Source organism: Microplitis mediator, chromosome 2, assembly GCF_029852145.1.
Source record: "Microplitis mediator isolate UGA2020A chromosome 2, iyMicMedi2.1, whole genome shotgun sequence".
NCBI lineage: Eukaryota > Metazoa > Arthropoda > Insecta > Hymenoptera > Braconidae > Microplitis > Microplitis mediator.
Window position 1 is genome coordinate 23,106,716 of NC_079970.1, and position 17,578 is coordinate 23,124,293.

Genomic DNA, 17,578 nt, shown 5'->3' on the forward strand with positions numbered 1-17,578 from the left:
CCGGGCAAATCTGCATATATGAGACATGTATTTATATATATGTTGCATATATGCGACATAATCCAGATTTGCCCGGATATATCCGGATATATATTTTTTTCGTATGGGACGATTATATATAAAATAGATTCACTGTATAATAGAGTAGAGTTGAACCAAATACGCAAATAAAACGGAAAACGGCGATAGTCTTATAGCGAGGTTTGGACGCAAATGCTGTTAAGCACAATGGGGAGCTTCAATTCTGAGAATTTTTTCCCCCACAGCCCCGAGCTAGTCTTATAACGAGGTTCTACTGTACTTATCTTAATAATTATTTATGTTATATGTAATTTATTTAAATATTACCCAATTTTACCCCCACCATTTCAATCACCAATAATTTAATTAATTAATAAAATCACTGTTTAATTTTAGTGATCGAGTAATTAGAAATATTTAAACACCGGGAAATTTTTTTAACCCCGATAAAGAATATTTACACCTACGCGGTGTTATTCTAACACCACTTTCGGTGTTGGAATTGGACTTACCCCGTTTTTTTACAAGGTACTGATTAAGAAAAATGATTTAATCCATGCTAAGTGTATATCTATATACACAGAAAAAAATAAGGATTTCTTGGCGCAAAAAACTTTTACTCACGCCAAGAAAATTTTTACTTGTCCTGAGAAATTTTTCGCATTATGAATTGAAAGCGTGAATTTTCTTGGGGTGAGAAAAAATTTTCTTGAGTCAAGAAACAAATTTTTGGGGCAAGAAAAAGTTTTTAGTCCTAAGAAAATTTTCGTTCTCATTTCATAATGCAAATTTTTTCTTGTCCCAAAAAATCCTTTTTTTCTGTGTATTAGTCGATTCAAATTGTTTTAAATCATTTCAAATTGTTTTGAATCATTTCAAATAATTTTTCTTAATCAGAAATTGACGGAGTGAATTCGAATTTACATAAAAATTCGTAATCATTCAAATCTACTCCGATTTCTTACCGTGTAATTATAATAACTTATATAAAGTAGTCTCTCAACGTAATTTAAAAAAAAAAAAGAAAAGTATATAGGAATTATAAATTATAATTTAAAATAGTCGACAAGTAAAGTAGCATGATTAAAAATAATAACAATAAAGCGGCGACATAATTATAGTAATTAGCTATTCATAAATTGAAATATGTGATTTTAATCGCCTACGAACTTTATAAAGAGCATTAAAGGGTGTGGACTATATATATATTTATCCACACATATACGATATACTTATATATAAGTAGGTGATCTATTCAACGGGACTTAAGAAGCAAGAAAATAAAAACTGAAAAATAAAAATAAAAAATGGTACAGTGCACAGGGTTGCTTAGCCTTCAAGGTGGTATAGACGACGGGTTTAACGAGAGGACACTTGTGTATTCAGTGGGTGGCGAACGGTTGGCTCGCGTCGGCGCACTTTGAACCGCGCCCTTAACCGAGTCTGCTCCTGATAATGCTAGTCGTGTTTCAACTCGCGGTTCGCGTGGCCTGACCATCAAACAAATGGAAAAATAAACTCTACAATTACAACAACAATAATAATATAACTTAAAAAACGCGAGTCGTTCTGGCGACTCATCACTTTGTAACCCAGTGACGAAGTTCAAAAAATAATTTCCGCTCAAACTAATCGCCGATTTAATTACGAATATTAAAAACTGTCGTAATAAATATGAGACAAGGATTTTCTAAATGTATATATATATATTTTCTGGCGAGGTCTTTGGGCTGTTAATTTAAATAAATAATTAATTTCACGGCAACATAAATTATTGATCCCGAATGAAAATATTTATCGACATTTAATGATAAATATTTAATAATAATAACAGTCAAAAAAATATATAACAAAACCCCAGTGGCCTATTAAATAATTGAACCAGCAAAATGTACTCGAAAGCTGGGCTTAAATTAATAACAAAATATAATACAGCACTCACGGTTATTAAATATTGCGACCACTCAGTATTTATGGATTAAAATATTTATTTGCTTTAATTAAATTACTTTAAGTTTTTAATTATGGAGATTATCAGACGGGATTGTATTTAATAATTAATTATCTGTATTAAATAACTAATTAATTAATTAATGATGTATTGCGTGGCATGATTTTGTGAGTAATTAAACTGGGGAGGAAAATAAAGCATCGCCGTGAAAGCTGAAGGAGGCTCGAGATTTTCTGGATAAACTAAATCTGATAAGAAGTAAAGAGAGCGAGTACTAAATTTGAGAAGGTAATGCGTGGCAGCAGTTCAGAATTATTGCTGGATGCAAGCGGGCAAAGTCATCGAACAACGACCACTGGGACGATCACGGGTACGACGACGATCCACAATCTATACAGCGGAGTAAACAATAATCACAACAGCAGCAGTAGTGGCGGCATATACGATAAACAGGAGCAGGCAGAATTACGTCGTCGCAAACTGTTGGAGCTCGGGTTTGGCGCTTCCAGGCGCCAGCCGCAACGGCGAACTTGCCGTCAGCGGTTTAATTTCTACGCGACCTCGGCACTGGCACTAGTTGCAACCTCCGGTGGTGCTGCATTATTATTTTTAGTTCCGCTTTATGTTGATCCCGCGATAAGCACTCTCGCTGCTGACTTTTCGCCTCACCCTGTACTCTGTACTACGCTGAGGAGGGAAGAAATTCTCGGGATATTTAATTGCACTTGGAGTTCATGTCGAGAGGGATGCACTAGTGATGTTTACAGATGTACTCACATTTATGTTACTTACTCGCCGGAACTTAATTTTACCAACAGTAGTTTGTGGACTGACAAAAATATTTATGACGGTTTGTTCATTTTATTGTTGGGTTTTAAGAGATAGCTCGGTAACTGCTGGGTTTAGGTCAAAAGTTTGTCTGACTTTTTTGTAGGAAATTTTACCCTCGAGAGATTTTGTCTTATATATTTTTGGTGTATCTCTGATATTTTGGCCAGAATTTTTACTTTTATGCTACGGGTTATAAATCATTCAAAATTACTCTCAATTTTTAGTTTTAAAATTCAATTTCTGGCTTAAATATCAAAGATATGGTAAAAACACCCGAACTAAATTTTAAAGAAAATTAAATTTTCTACAATTTTTGTTCTGTGCATTTTTACTGTATCTTGAATAATTAAGCCGCGATTTCAATTCAAAAGACCAAATGTCAAAATTGCAGAAATATCGACTCCAAAAAATTTCCATGTACGAAAATCAATATTACGCCAAAACTATCAGAGATACAAAAAAAAAGTATCAGTAAAATTTTTTAGCAAATTGAATTCCCTACAAAAAAGGTCTCTTAAGTTTTTTTCCTAAACCCAATAGTTTCCAAGAAAAAATAACCCAAAGTATAAAAAAATAATTTATTTTCTAGGTCTAACGGAAGTGGAGGCAGTGCTGAAGGTTAATATAAAAGGATGTGGTTATCCACCGGTAGTTGATTGTGATAACTTCACCCGCGAGCTCGGCTACGAAGGTGCTAAATTTCCATGTCACTACAGCCGCGTGAATGGGAGCATAGTGATGGCTAATTACAATCGCGAAGCGGAGCTTGAAATAATAATTCATTTTTTCGCGGCGCCCTTTGTAGTGACACTCGCGACGAGTGTCGCGCTTTGTGTTATGCACTGCGATTGCCGGTGTGTGGCACCCTCCCCTCGCCATGCACGTGGTATGAGAAAAATCCGAATAAATAATCTCAGGTACAACAAATATAAATACAATAAACTACTTAACAAATATTAAAAAAAAAAAAAGTAGACCCTATTAATTTAAAACTCAAAGCTTTTTCCTACTGCGCAACTTTTCCATCAGTCGATAGTCATTAACATTATTTTTATTCTTTGCCTTTAATTATTTTGCTATACCCATCTTTGTATACTTTATACTGTACATATATATGTATATATTTATTTATTTATTTATTTGTTATTATATTTGTACAAATAAAATTTTAATTAAATGTGAGCTGTGATATGTTGACTGAGAGTTTAAAAAAAAAATATAATAATAATTAATCAAATAAATTTTTTTTTATTAATGAAAAATTTTATTTGTCTTTTTTATTTTATTTACACTTATTTAGTTTTTTATTTATTCCAAGTGCTGGTAATTTAATTTTAATAAACGCTTGTTAAATAGCTTTTGACTAGCGAAGCTGTAGTTTAGCTTTAGATTTAAAATATGAATTTTAATTATATTTAAATTTAGTTATCACCTGGGGGCTGAAAACAATGAGGGCTGAAGGGTCAAGGTTCTAATTATTGAGACGTTGATTGAGCGAATAAATTATTTATTACTGGAAATAAATTTTTAGTAAATTTGTATTTTTTTTTTTATTGGCGCTGGGATTCGAACCGCGGACTAGAATGTCGGCGTCCAAACAAACATTTAATTGAGACAAGTGTGGGGTTGAAAAACTTTGAAGTGAAGGAGAAATTTTGACTAAGAAATTCAAAATTTGTTTCCTGAAAAGGTATTTTTTGGATTCGGTAACCAATTTATGGCTCTGTAATTATTGATTAGTATTAATAGGAAATTAATTAATTAATTAATTGATAGTAAAATTTTGGTGATTACTGCACACAGTTGAAAAATTTGTGTTAAATTTAATACAAATCACATCCCCCCCCTCCATATTGATTACTCATAAATTTATTAACACAAAAAACTTGTTAATTAACACTGAGGTTAACCTCAGACAACACACTCAACTTTAGTTAACTTTACACTCAATGGTGTAAAATAATTGACACAAAATATTCAACCTGAATTTTTATACACAAGAACACAAAATTTTCAACTGTGTGATAACGAAATTAGTGACAGATTATACAAATTTTGAATTTTACAAAAGAAACAGGAAATTGACGTTGAATATTTTTGAAATAATCGTAAATTTATTTGGTCAAAAATTGAAAGGTTTATGATTGGGACAGTAATTAAAAGCAAAATTTCAAAAAACGATTTTGTCAATAATTATAGTGGTGCACAAAATTATAGAAAAATCAAAATTTTGATCGTCAATAAGAGGGACGATGTTATAAACAATTGGGACACTACCAGATTTACTCCGTCAGTGTCAATCATTGGGACAGAGTCACCAACAAGGTCACTGTAAATAATTAGGGTTAGAAATTTTGAAATTATCCATAATAAGGATCAAGAAGAATTAAGAATTAAGAATTTCGTTGCCAACAATAAGGACAGTATTTGTAAGAGAAAACTTCCAATAACTTGTCGTATCAGTAGTTAAATAATCGGGACACTATTAGAAACTGAGACAGTGCCAAAATTTATACTATCAGCAATTAGAGAACTATAAATTCTTGTAAACTGGTCAATACCCATAACAATGCCGATAATTAGGTCACTGTCAAATATCATTACACAGTCTAGTTAAGACCATCAATTATACAGCAGCATCTCCAAGGAAACGGCCAACAATTGGGTCGGCCGAAGCAGACTAGAAATTTTGAACTGGTCGTCAGTCATGGAACAGTATCAAGGTAACGGTCTACAATAAGGACGATGTTGATAAATAGGCTCATAAATCATAAGGGAGTGATGAATAATTGGGTCGGTCGGTAATTAGGTCATCGGGAACGCAATGACCGGGTGTATAATTTAGGCATTTAATAATTGAATGCAATTACGTAGCAACCGACATGTTTTTACTGATAACTATTTACTATCAATGCTCTTATGAGAAAATAAAAATCTAGGGCAATGTCAGCGATAAGGTCACGCGAATAATAAGGACACGATCAGTTATTTGGTCATGAATACTTAGACGATATTAAATATGAAAATACCATCCGAGGAAGTGGTTAATAATCAGGCCATCGTCTCTGTCTGTAATAATCAGGAAATCTCAGTAATAAATATTTAATAATTATAGTAGTGTCGATAATTAGGACATTTACCCGCTATTATAATGCAGTAAATATTTTAAAACGAACTATAAACAATAATTAACTAAGGTTAAAAATAAAACTAAATATTAACAGACTTGTACTTATTGTTTTGTTTCCGAGGTCGAGTTACATGACGCATATTTGCATATTATATCAAAAGTACCCCTGAACTTGTAATAAACTAATAACCAATAACTGGAGCCATCCACTCTGGGGCAGCTATACCTCGTATATATACACAGAAAAAAAAGATTTCTTGAGGGAAAAAATTTTTTATCGCCCCAAGAAAATTGTTTTTCACCCAAGAAATTTTTTGCGTTATCAATTGAAAGCAAAAATTTTCTTGGGACGAGAAAAAAAATTTTTCGCGGTGATAAATTTTTTGTAGTCTGAAAATTTTTGTTTTCAATTCATAATGAAAAATATTTTTGGGGTCAAGAAATTTTATTTTGATATATATGTATATATTTACGCATCTAATGTAATAAACTAGCTTCACATATTTGTGCATACGTACCTTAGTTTATTTACGGTCAATACAAGGTGCAACGCCTCTAATACATATATATGTATATCTATATCAATATCAATACACCGACTGTTTGTGACAGCCAATTTAATTAATTCATGACCTATTTTATTTTATTTCCACCTCTCGTACTGAGAACACATTTACTTCCATTTGTTTTCACGTGCGTATTTAGTTTTTTTTTTGTAGGTGAATTCAATCAGGCATTAGGCATTAGAGCTGTTTGCGCAATTAGCAATTAGTAATTGTTGTTATTTAATATTTAATTAATATCATCTCCATTAAATTTAGCAGTTGAACATTAGGTCGCTTATAAATTGACAATAAAAATTTGAGCAAAATGGGGTGGCTCCAAAAAATAGAAAATTATTTTTTTTTTTAGATTTTGCAATAAAATTGTGGAAATTTTCTTTAGAAAAAATTTTTTTATTTTTGGGTAAAATGGGTCACGAAAAAAATTTAAAAAATTTTTTAATTTTAATTTTTAATTTCAGACAAAATTTTTTTTTTTTTAGCAAAAATGGGGCAGCTCAAAAAAAATATTTTTGTACTTTAAATAAAATTTGAGGAAAAAACAATTTCGATTAAAACTTAAAAATAAACCCCGGGAATTTTAAAATTAAAAAAAAACAGTTGCCCCATTTTACCCTCTCCCCACTGGAATTTTACAACAAATCATAATAATTTTTCCTCAGTCTAAAAATACCCTGCAGTAAAATTTTTTAGCAGCTTAGATCAGATCGATGCTCCATATCCAATGTGACGGAATAAAAAAAAATTTAATTTCCCTCGGGAAGTGTTTTAATCTTTCAACTTAATTCTTTTCACTACCAAATAATTCCAAGCCTTCTCCCCATAGCAGGGGTTGTGAAAAATGGCCCCAAGGATTTATCAATTATAAAAACCAAGTGACATATATTATTTTGATTATAGCGATCAATCGATAAGCAATAGAGTGGACCGAAGAGGACATCATGCCCACTGCGACTGCGGAGAAGTTACACGGCCGTTATGACGAAGGGAGGAAACGACTGAAAGTGTCATAGCAACATCTCAGTCGGACCTCTAACATTAAATACTAGATATTAGACACTAAATACTGATTGTTAGATACTAAATACTGGACACTGAGTACTGGAAACTAGAAAAATGAAACGTCTACTTGGATCTTCCACTTGGATTAAGAAAACTGTTACGGCTAGTCAGTAATTGACGATTTACTATTGACTATTAATTAATTTATTAAAAGTGACACATATAAACATTATTAAATTCAAACTGGAGTGAATAGTTTGTAAGTTAGCTCATAAATTTATTTAATTGTCTACTTATTTAGTTTGTGACTAATTTCGAAATTAGGACATATGAAAAATAATAATATATAGGAATCAAAAAGCAGGTGACTGCTAAGCTAATGTGCTTACAATATAATATATACTTGATATGAGGGTATATATATATGTATGAGTATATACATGTGAAATCGCACTTGAGCTTGAGAGTGTGCTGCACCGGTATTGATTGATGCAATAATAATGATGGTGAGGGATGCCGTGAATTACGATATATGTCAGCGCTGTCGTTATGTAATAATCATAATAGATAGATAGATTCTATGATAATTCAAATAATTGTTATTATTTTTTTTGAAATATTTTGTTTATAATAAAAGTCATTTTTTATTTTTATTGTCTAATATTTCGTACAGAGTAAAAAACTAATCGTCAAAGTGTAAAAAAAGCGTGTGTTAAAATTCTGTTGAATTTTTAACACTTTTGTGTGTCAATTTAACACGGTATTTATCTTGTTTGAACTGTCGTAATCGATTGATTTTTTGACACACAATGTCATTCTATACGAAAGTAACACTTTTTATATGTTACTGTCAAATCAACACACAAAATATGTTAAAAATAATGTCGACCGTCACAAAAGAATTATTGGAAAATTTTCACTTTTAACATATACGTGTGTAACTTTTTTTAACACCACGACATGCTAAAGTAACATGTAAATGTTCGTTTTACACACGGTGTGGGTTGATTTTGACGAATCCTTTTTTACTGTGTACTGTAAAAAAAAACGAGGTCAGTCCAGGTGGTGTAGGTGGTAAAATTTTCGGTGTTGAAATATCACCGCCACTGGTGTAAATATTCTTTACCGGTGTTAAAAAAATTTTCAGGTGTTAAAATATTTAACTTTGTGAATATTTTTACTCACTCGATCACTAGAGTTAAACAGTAATTTTATTAATCGATTAAATTATTGGTTATTGAAATAATGGGGGTAAAATTGTGTAATTTTTAAATAAATTACGTATAACATTAATAAATATATAACAAAATTGAAATTTCCTCCAGATAATATTCATTAAATTTTGATATTATTTTATATGTGAGACATTTTTTTTTCTAATTTCTATATATAGAATTTTTCTTTACACCAATTTAACACTGGTATTTTAACACCGCTCTTTTTACAGTGCAGTTTTTCTTATTATTTTGGCAATTATGACTAAACTATGAAAAATATGACTAAAATGCAAGAGACCAATTTTTTAGGGAATTTAATTTGTAATAAATTTGTTCATACATAATTTTTCGATATCTTTGATAGTTTAGCTAGAATTTTAAATTTAATAAATAAATTTTAAAAGAGCTAAATTAATTTTTGTAAATCGAATATTTTAATTTAGAATTTAAATTCTGAGCAAACTATTGGAGATACGATAAAAATACATGAGATCAATTTTGTAGGAAATTTAATTTTATATGAATTTGTACTCATACATTTTTACCGTATTTTTTATAATTTAACCGTAATTTGAATTCCGAGGACTAAATATATGAATTTAAAAAAATATCTCTAATTTCGAATTAAAATTTCGACTAGTTAATTGACAAAAAAAAATATATACCAATAATATGACTATTAAAAATAATAATAAAATCAAATGAAACTTTTGGAGTCTCGAAAAAGGAGGATACTATAAAAAAAAGTAGTTTGTTCTTCATATCCTTGTATACGAAAAATGAAAAAATAAAAAAAAATAGTCTTTAGATATATGTGTATACAATATATTGAAAAAAAAAATAATAATAATAAAAATTAAAATCACCGTTTGTGGATTTAAACTCGGCTTACAAAACTATTTTAAAATAGAGCCAGTGGTGTTCATTGTGATTGTATAAGTACTAAAAACATAAATAATATTACTGTGCAATAAGGGAGCTTTTTATTTACTTTTAGTAATACTCGAAGTTGTTAAAAATGTATTTTTTATTTATATACACTAGTACATAAACTGAAGCGTCACCAAATATATGAGAGTTTAAAAAATTCTAAGTCGGGAAAAAATTTTTAAATTTACATTTTTTTTATTTTCAAAATTTTCGCGCCCGATTTACAGTTTTTTTGAATCTCAGTCTCCATCATAATGACCGACACAAAAAAAGGGATTTTTTGACTCGAAATTTTTTTTTTCACCCCAAGGAAATTTTAGTTCTCAATTCATTTCGCAAAAATTTTCTTGGGTCGAATGGAAATTTTTCGCGCCAAAAAATCCTTTCTGTGTAAAATTTTTTTTTTAATTGTTATTAATTTTTTTTTTTTTTTTTATTTCAAAGACGAATTTACGGAATTTATTACTGACAGGGTCTCGTAGATTTAAAACACAAAAATAGGATAATGCGCTTCCTCAACTGTTTAAACTTAAGAATTTACATAACATTAGATATATGTATTTATATCTATATAAAATACATATATATTGCCGAATCAAAAATAAATGAAACTTGTTAACAGACAATTGATCTTGTATAATCAAAACTCGTTATCAGTTTTATAATATTTATTTTAAATTATTAAGGACTAAAAAATATATTATTATAATTTGTTAATAAAAATATTAAATATTAAATATAGACTTCTCGTACTTGTATATTTATATATAAATATTGTTTGTATAGTTAACAACGAGTTGGTAACATCTAACAAAAGTAGAATAAAAAATTTAATTTTTTTAATTAATCAATCTAATTTATTTATTTATTCACTCACATCAGTAAATTAAGGCATGTTAATTATTTTACAAAAGACGATTTTTTTTTTTACAAAATTTCATGGCTAAATGGAAATTAATTTGAACATTAAAACCCTGGATCAAATTGAATGCGGATTTAATTCAAATCTAGATAATTCCAAAATTATTCCAAAAAAAATTCCCTATTTATTCCCTAAGCTTTTTTTTTACTCCGTAACTCTATAGCGGGGTAAATTCGGACTTCGAATTCAAATATAAAATTCTAATTCACTCCTGATTTTGAATTTCCCGCTAAGAAAATCGCAAATTTTCAAAAAACGGAAAGTTATTGGTTTCGGTCCGATTTTCGAAAATCGAGTTTTCATCAGATGTCGACGTTTTGAGGTCCTGGGAAACTATTCTGACTATTCCCGAATGGACATCCGTGTGTATGTGTGTGTGTGTGTGTGCCTAACCAAAACTTAGAATTGATTAGATTTTGGAGTAGATCGGTCATGTAGCTTACGAGTTATACGAAGAATAAAAATTAAAAATTTTTTTGTTTTTGGTTCTTGTTGAGCCCTTTCGATTGCCACCATGAACGTTCAAATCGGTTCATTCCATCCAAAGATATCGTCGGACAAAAATTATAATTTTTCAGTGAAGGTATATTTTACTGGCCTAACAAATTCTGAGCTCAAAAATTTACAAGTAATAGTGTAGCGGGAAGTTTTGGGACTGGCCCGCAGGTTCAGGCGGTTTTCAGATTTTTTATCCAGTGACTGCGTGAACTGGAATTAAAGATGTAGTTTATAATAAAATTTGGCAAAGAAAATTAGCTGGTCCATTTCACCCGAGAATTAAATCAGTATTTTTTTTACTATCACAATAACGATTAAAAATTTTAATTGATTATTTATAGATGCCCTTGAAATTAAACTATTTAAGGGGTTAGGGGTAGTCAGAATTTTCAAAAAATCGATTTTTTTTTTTTTGCATTTTCTTAAAGTATAATATTTTAAAAATATTGTGTGAAAATTTGAAGTGAATCCGACAAATTCTTTTCGAGTTATTTAACAATGACCAAAGGACGCTCGGGTGCTACGTGGCATTCGAGAGCAGGTAGCTAGAAACAGCTGCAAGCAACCGACCTTTCGGGTTTCATTGTCATGAATATCTCCCCATTTTAATGTATTTATTATTATATATATATATATATATATATATATATATATATATATATATATATATATAGGATATATAAATATATATATCCTTCTATATATATATATATCCTTCTACATATATTCACAATTTGTAGGTAGTACAAGAACTGAAAAATAATTTTTGGTTGCCAGTATACCTGTAGTCGTTGCACTGATCAGTCGATAGTTTTGTGATAAATTATTTCTCAAGTGAATTAAATTATTAACCATGGGACGTGATTCTAGAAAGGTTTCAAGAGAACTTCGGAGTTCTGAAAAAATTAATAAGTCGCGTTCAGTCAAAAGAAAGAATGTTTTTAATCCGAAAACAGCCGAACGTGATGAAAGTATTCAGAGTACATCTTCTAAAAAATTAAAACAAAACACTGAAGATGATGTACCTGAAGACAGCAGTACTGAATTTCGAATAATAAATTTTATTCAGGTATTCACTGCAATTTCTGCTCTTATAAAATGTAAAAAATGTGATGGAAATGTAGTGTTTCAAACAGCAAGTACACGTGGGCTGGGATTCAAAATTGTAGTTGCATGTAATAACTGTGGAAATGAATATATTCCTTCCTGTTGAAAATATGAAATCTGCTATAATGGCAACCTTTTATCACTACGGCTCGAGTGATGAAAAACCGAATCATGATATGTGTCCAAAAGGCGAAGAATCTTGGTGCTCTTACCAGCGCGCTGAAGCAAGAGGAGAGCTTGATACCTTTTCTCACGATTATTCTCCTTTACCTTCTGATGTTTTAAAAGCTATCAAGCCTATATACGAAGATCTTAGTAATGAAAATTTACTTTCAAGATGTGTAGGTGGATTCAATCAGAATAATAATGAAAGCTTTAACCAACTAGTATGGAAAATATGCCCAAAAACGGTAAATACTAGTTTTACTATCGTACAAATAGCTGCATACGTTGCTATGTGTATATTTAATGAGGGTATAAATTCATTATTAGTCTTGATGAATACACTAGGACTTAATTGTGGGCCTAATTCTCATCGGTATGCAGAAAGAATGGATGCTGCACGTATCAAAGTAGCAGATAAGCGCGCTAATGATAACACCCGAGAAGGTCGATTGCAACGTAGGCACCAGCAAATCGATATTTTGGAAGCTGCTATGTCGGCTGAAGAGCTATTATATGGTCCAGGAATAGATGACTCAGTGTAAGTTATTAAATAATTCTTATAATTCGACATAAATCCATAGCAAAACTTTAAATGCGTTTTTCTCAAAACTATGTTTTCTGAACTGGTGATCACTGTAACTTAAAAACTGCTCGGTAGATTTCAATAAAATTTATTGTACTTTTGAAATACATTAAAAACTCGTGCCTGATCGAAGGATTTTTTTTTTTTTCAAAAATTTCGATTTTTTTTTAACAATAAACTGTCGGTTTTTTTCTCGAAAATTTGAAAAAAATTTCCTGAGGCCGCCATTTTGTTAATTTCGAAAAAAAAAAAAAAAGCTTCGATCAGGCACAAGATTATCTATTAATAAAACTAATTTTTCTTGTCCGATTGATTTTAGATGAATCTCCAAGGACTTATGATGATCACCGCAAAGGACTTCGGGAGGAACGGGCTCTACAAAAACAGCGATAACTTTTTGAATTATTAATTTTTTTTTTTGAAATTTTCGTGAAGTCAAATCGAAACGTGTTCTAATAAAGCTATGTTTTTATTTTTGTCAAATAAAGTAATTAACTACAAAAAAAAAATTATTGAAAATCATCATTTTTTCATACCCCTGAGTACCCCTAACCCCTTAATAAGAAAAAAAATTCAAAGCTCTTATTATTTTTTTTTCTTTCTTTATTAAGAAGTTGACGGAAGAAGAATTTGTCATATAAGAACAATGCTCAAAGAGATGACATTGAGCATTCAGTGAATAGAAATGAATTAAGGGTAACACGTCGCTTTACAGTAATTTATTAGAGCACTGCAAGCTGAGTGAAGTACTGCAGGAAATGTATGACACTGACTCGGTAATATTTAATGCTATTCCACCTTTTCTTTTCCTCCTACTCATCCTTCTTGAGCTTTATACCCACAGTCTTACAAATATTATTTTTATAACATTTAATTACCAAGGCTTATTAATTTATATTAAAATCCCTTAATGTCAATTTGCATATTTATATTACAGGAATATATAATTAATTTATTTAACCCACTAGCATATTATTTTTATTTCGATTTCAATTTCGTTTTATGGATGGAAGTTATATTTTTATTTACTTTATGACCCAAATTATTTTTATTAACTTTTTTACTGATGATTTATGATGAAAAATTTTCGACTAGAAAGGTAAGTTTTGATTGATGGCTCCCTTGAGTCCATTTAAAATAATTTTACGCTGGGGATGGACAGCGGAAAGAAATTTTATTTTATACGATTTGAGTATAGATTAAAAAATTATCCCGGACTGATAGATTAGAATATATACATATAGAATTTAAGTCTGGGAGCATAGTTATATAGATCAAAATTTTTACATACTTCAAATGGCTATAACTTTTTAACTACTGGGTCTACGCTTTTTCTTGTGAAATCCAAAGTTGTAGGAAATTGAATTTCCAACACTTTTTGTCTCTGTAAAAAAAATTCTAGGACCAATACTTTACAAGATATAACAGTTTTAAATTTTTGGAAATAATCACGTAATTATGAAATTCCAAATTTTTAAAACGGCTGTAACTTTTAAACTACTGGGTCTACGCTTTTATTTATACAATCCCAAGTTGTAGGAAATTGAATTTCCAACAATTTTTATTTCTGTAAAAAAAATTCTAGGACCAATACTTTACAAGATATAGCAGTTTTAAATTTTTGGAAATAATACCATAATTATGAAACCCCAAATTTTTAAAACGGCTGTAACTTCTGAACGGCCCATCCTACACTATTTTTTACTTCAACAAAACTTATAGGAAATTAAATTTCCTACAACTTTTGTCTCTTTAAAAAAGTCCCTAAAATCAATAGTTTAGCAGATACACCCATTTTAAGTCTTCTTCTAAAAATAATCATATGTACATTCCAAAAAAAGATTGTAATTCATTAAATTAAATAGGATTTAAAACTACAATGGCTTCGATTAAAATTTAATAAAACCTCATATCAGATTTTATTATTTCTCCACCATCATTAGTTATTAAAAAACGATAAAAAAATAAGTTCTTTATATTTTTTTACGGGGCGCGTCAAAATGACCGAGAAACTCTATTGTCACTGTTACCATCAACTTTGACCTCGATTATTCAGCATTAGTATTAAAGCTTGTAAAATCGACCGTTATCAGTGTTGTGTGGTTATTTCGTATGTATGCGTTGAATATTTACTTGTCATATACATTCATCCGTCTCTACCTACATACATACATTTACACCAAGATACCTATATATAAATATATACAAGAATAAAGGGGCTGAAGAAGTAAAGGGCGAGTTACAACACATTATGAGAATGAGAAGATATCACGTCAGCGGACTACTTTGAATTCGGATGGTTGTCACGCTCATCAAGCCATGCTACCCCGTATCGGGAATAGTATGATCCCAGTTATTGTTTATTCTAATTAACCTTTCAATTTTTTTTTTCATCTCCACCCATTGAAATTTTCCCACTCCAAAAAATAATGAGCTGACGTAAGTAAAGAAAAATAATTCGATACTCCGTAGGATCGAGACCGCGGAATGAATAGAATCTGCGGACTGATCCGCGGAATCTAAATATCGATTTAAAAATATATGTTTTTTAGTTTTCAAATATATTACCGTCAGTTCGATGCTCTAGTTTTTCAAGTACACATAAAACCGTTGTATCACGCACACATTTGCCGGTTAGATCGGTGAAGGTATCGATCCGCGGGTGGTATGTCGCGGCCCAGCTGGCAACTATTTCATTCCAGGGCTTATAGATGTTTGTTGGTATTATCGCTGATGTTAAGTTCCCCAAGTGTTAAGCTCAGCTCAATTATGTTAATATGGATTTTAACAGATTGCTCTTTTTTTTTTCCTGCACTTGAGTGCGGAAAAAAATTCGCTGGCTTTATTGCAGCGTCGCGGTTTCAATGTCACCCTTTTTCGAATTAATGTTCGACTGGACTTTAAACTTGTGATTTAATTAATTCAGTGGTTCAAATATTAATTATCCCCAAGTACTTTTTAAATATTTATTACACTCTAGGCCTTGTTTTAATTAATTTTCCTCCGGGCGATTTAATATTCCAGTTCAGACCGACTTCTGATATATTTATTTTACTCAGTACATTTTGGGATTCATTTTATAGCTGCCACTCAGTCAAGTTAATTGTCATGTAATTTTTTAAATTTCGTTTTTTCAAAATTTATTTTTAAATATTAATTACAATCGGGATTTTTAAAACTCATTTAAATTTTTCGCGGTCACAAAATTAATTGAACCCCAGTACAAATTTTTATTTAATTTTTTTCTATTATTAATTTTAATTTCATCCCTTTCTTTTAATTAAAAAAAAAATTCACTTGTGATTTTTGTTGAAATTAAAATTTTAATTTTTGCATCCCTCTGAATTTAATTTTTTCATCTAAAAAAAAATTTAATTTCCTCATTAAAATTATAAAAATTACGCCCAGGTTTTTTTTACGCAAATTTATTTAAATAATTTTATTAAATAAAAAAAAAAAAAATGGGATACAGTAAAATTAACTCATAAATGAACGATAAAAAAAATTAAATTGAAATATCAAAGCAACTGATTTAATTATTAATAAAACTACTTATGTATCAAGCATTAATTTAATTTACTTCCACATATTTTTTCGTACAAAAAAAAAACAGACAGACAATAGAAATGTTACACGCGAAGAGTACGTGCAGGTACAAACACAACAGCGATGTATCTTCTGACTAATTGCATCGCTCATTACCCGAGGTGTCGTGACGCGAATGGAAAAAAAATAGAAATAACAAAAAAAAAAATATAAAAGAAGAAACTCGAGCTTTTATGAGGATAATTTTCTTTCATGCAAATTTCAGTGAGAGAATCAGGCTAATTATTGATCATATTCTGACATATTTACATATATAAATATTTCTTGGATTTCCTATTGTTATACAAATTATTATTGTTTCTATTCCACATATATATATTTATCTTTATCCCTTTGTTTTATATTTTTGACCGTACTTAAAATTTTCATTGTTATCGTTTTTCTTTATTTTCTTTATTTTTCCCAATTGAGGCTATTTTTTTTTTTTTATTATCATTTTTATCAAGATCGTATCTTGGGTTTATGAAATATAGGTTGTGACCTGATTACTCCACTGCTGAGTTTAGCAACGAAAACAATAGAGCAGATAACAGTTTATCGAATCTTTGAAAAAATTCAGTTCACCGATTGTTGAATTATTAAATTGTAAGTTTGATAAAAGAAGAAAAAGATGTCGAGGTTGGATTACATTTTTTCTCTGCTCAGCAAATCTGAAATACTCGGAAGTTAATAACAGACAATTATATTTGGAATTAACTGGACGACGTGAGCCGACTTCCATCTTACGGCAAAAAAATTATTTTGAAACCTGGAAATTTTTTAATTTTCAGTAGAGTAAAACATTCTAGGATTTGTAAACCGTTTAATTTGAGTACCAACTTTGCAGAATGTAAATTTGAATTTACGATCCATCTTACGGCAAAATAGGTATTTTGAAGCATGATAAATTGATATTTTTTTAGCTGGGTAAAACAGAGCTGACGGTTGTCGACCAGGCTCAAGGCGCATGCGTTAAGTCTATTGACAAGGGAATTTAAATTTATAATCCATCTTACGGCAAAAATATATTTTGAAATACATTAAAGTAGGAAACTTATAGAGGGGCAGTGCAG

The 17,578-nt window shown here is 30.1% G+C and overlaps 2 protein-coding genes across 3 annotated transcripts; both read left to right on the forward strand.

The window, feature by feature from the left end:
* The first annotated feature begins 1,497 nt into the window (after positions 1-1,497).
* On the forward strand, positions 1,498-9,571 carry LOC130678597 (protein tipE). The gene is made up of 3 exons (XM_057485920.1): positions 1,498-2,822; positions 3,393-3,720; positions 7,397-9,571. The coding sequence occupies exons 1-3, from the start codon at positions 2,264-2,266 to the stop codon at positions 7,476-7,478; spliced, it is 969 nt and encodes a 322-aa protein (XP_057341903.1). The 5' UTR covers positions 1,498-2,263; the 3' UTR covers positions 7,479-9,571.
* A 2,203-nt stretch (positions 9,572-11,774) lies between these two features.
* LOC130678611 (uncharacterized) lies at positions 11,775-13,446 on the forward strand. Of its 2 annotated transcripts, XM_057485941.1 has the most exons (3): positions 11,775-12,582; positions 12,665-12,875; positions 13,240-13,446. In XM_057485941.1, the coding sequence occupies exons 1-3, from the start codon at positions 12,561-12,563 to the stop codon at positions 13,241-13,243; spliced, it is 237 nt and encodes a 78-aa protein (XP_057341924.1). In that variant the 5' UTR covers positions 11,775-12,560; the 3' UTR covers positions 13,244-13,446. The 2 variants fall into 2 exon arrangements, with proteins under 2 accessions (XP_057341924.1, XP_057341923.1); XM_057485940.1 differs by lacking the exon at positions 13,240-13,446 and having other exon boundaries at positions 12,683-12,818.
* The last annotated feature ends 4,132 nt before the right edge of the window (positions 13,447-17,578 follow it).

Excerpts from the sequence above, each read along its gene's own strand:
- LOC130678611 (XM_057485940.1), top strand. The coding sequence starts at position 12,256 with ATGAATATATTCCTTCCTGTTGAAAATATGAAATCTGCTATAATGGCA. Across the intron at positions 12,583-12,682 it reads GGAAAATATGCCCAAAAACG|GACTTAATTGTGGGCCTAAT; the intron begins GTAAATACTAGT and ends TGAATACACTAG.
- LOC130678597 (XM_057485920.1), top strand. The coding sequence starts at position 2,264 with ATGCGTGGCAGCAGTTCAGAATTATTGCTGGATGCAAGCGGGCAAAGT. Across the intron at positions 2,823-3,392 it reads TGACAAAAATATTTATGACG|GTCTAACGGAAGTGGAGGCA; the intron begins GTTTGTTCATTT and ends TTTATTTTCTAG. Across the intron at positions 3,721-7,396 it reads ATCCGAATAAATAATCTCAG|CGATCAATCGATAAGCAATA; the intron begins GTACAACAAATA and ends TTTTGATTATAG.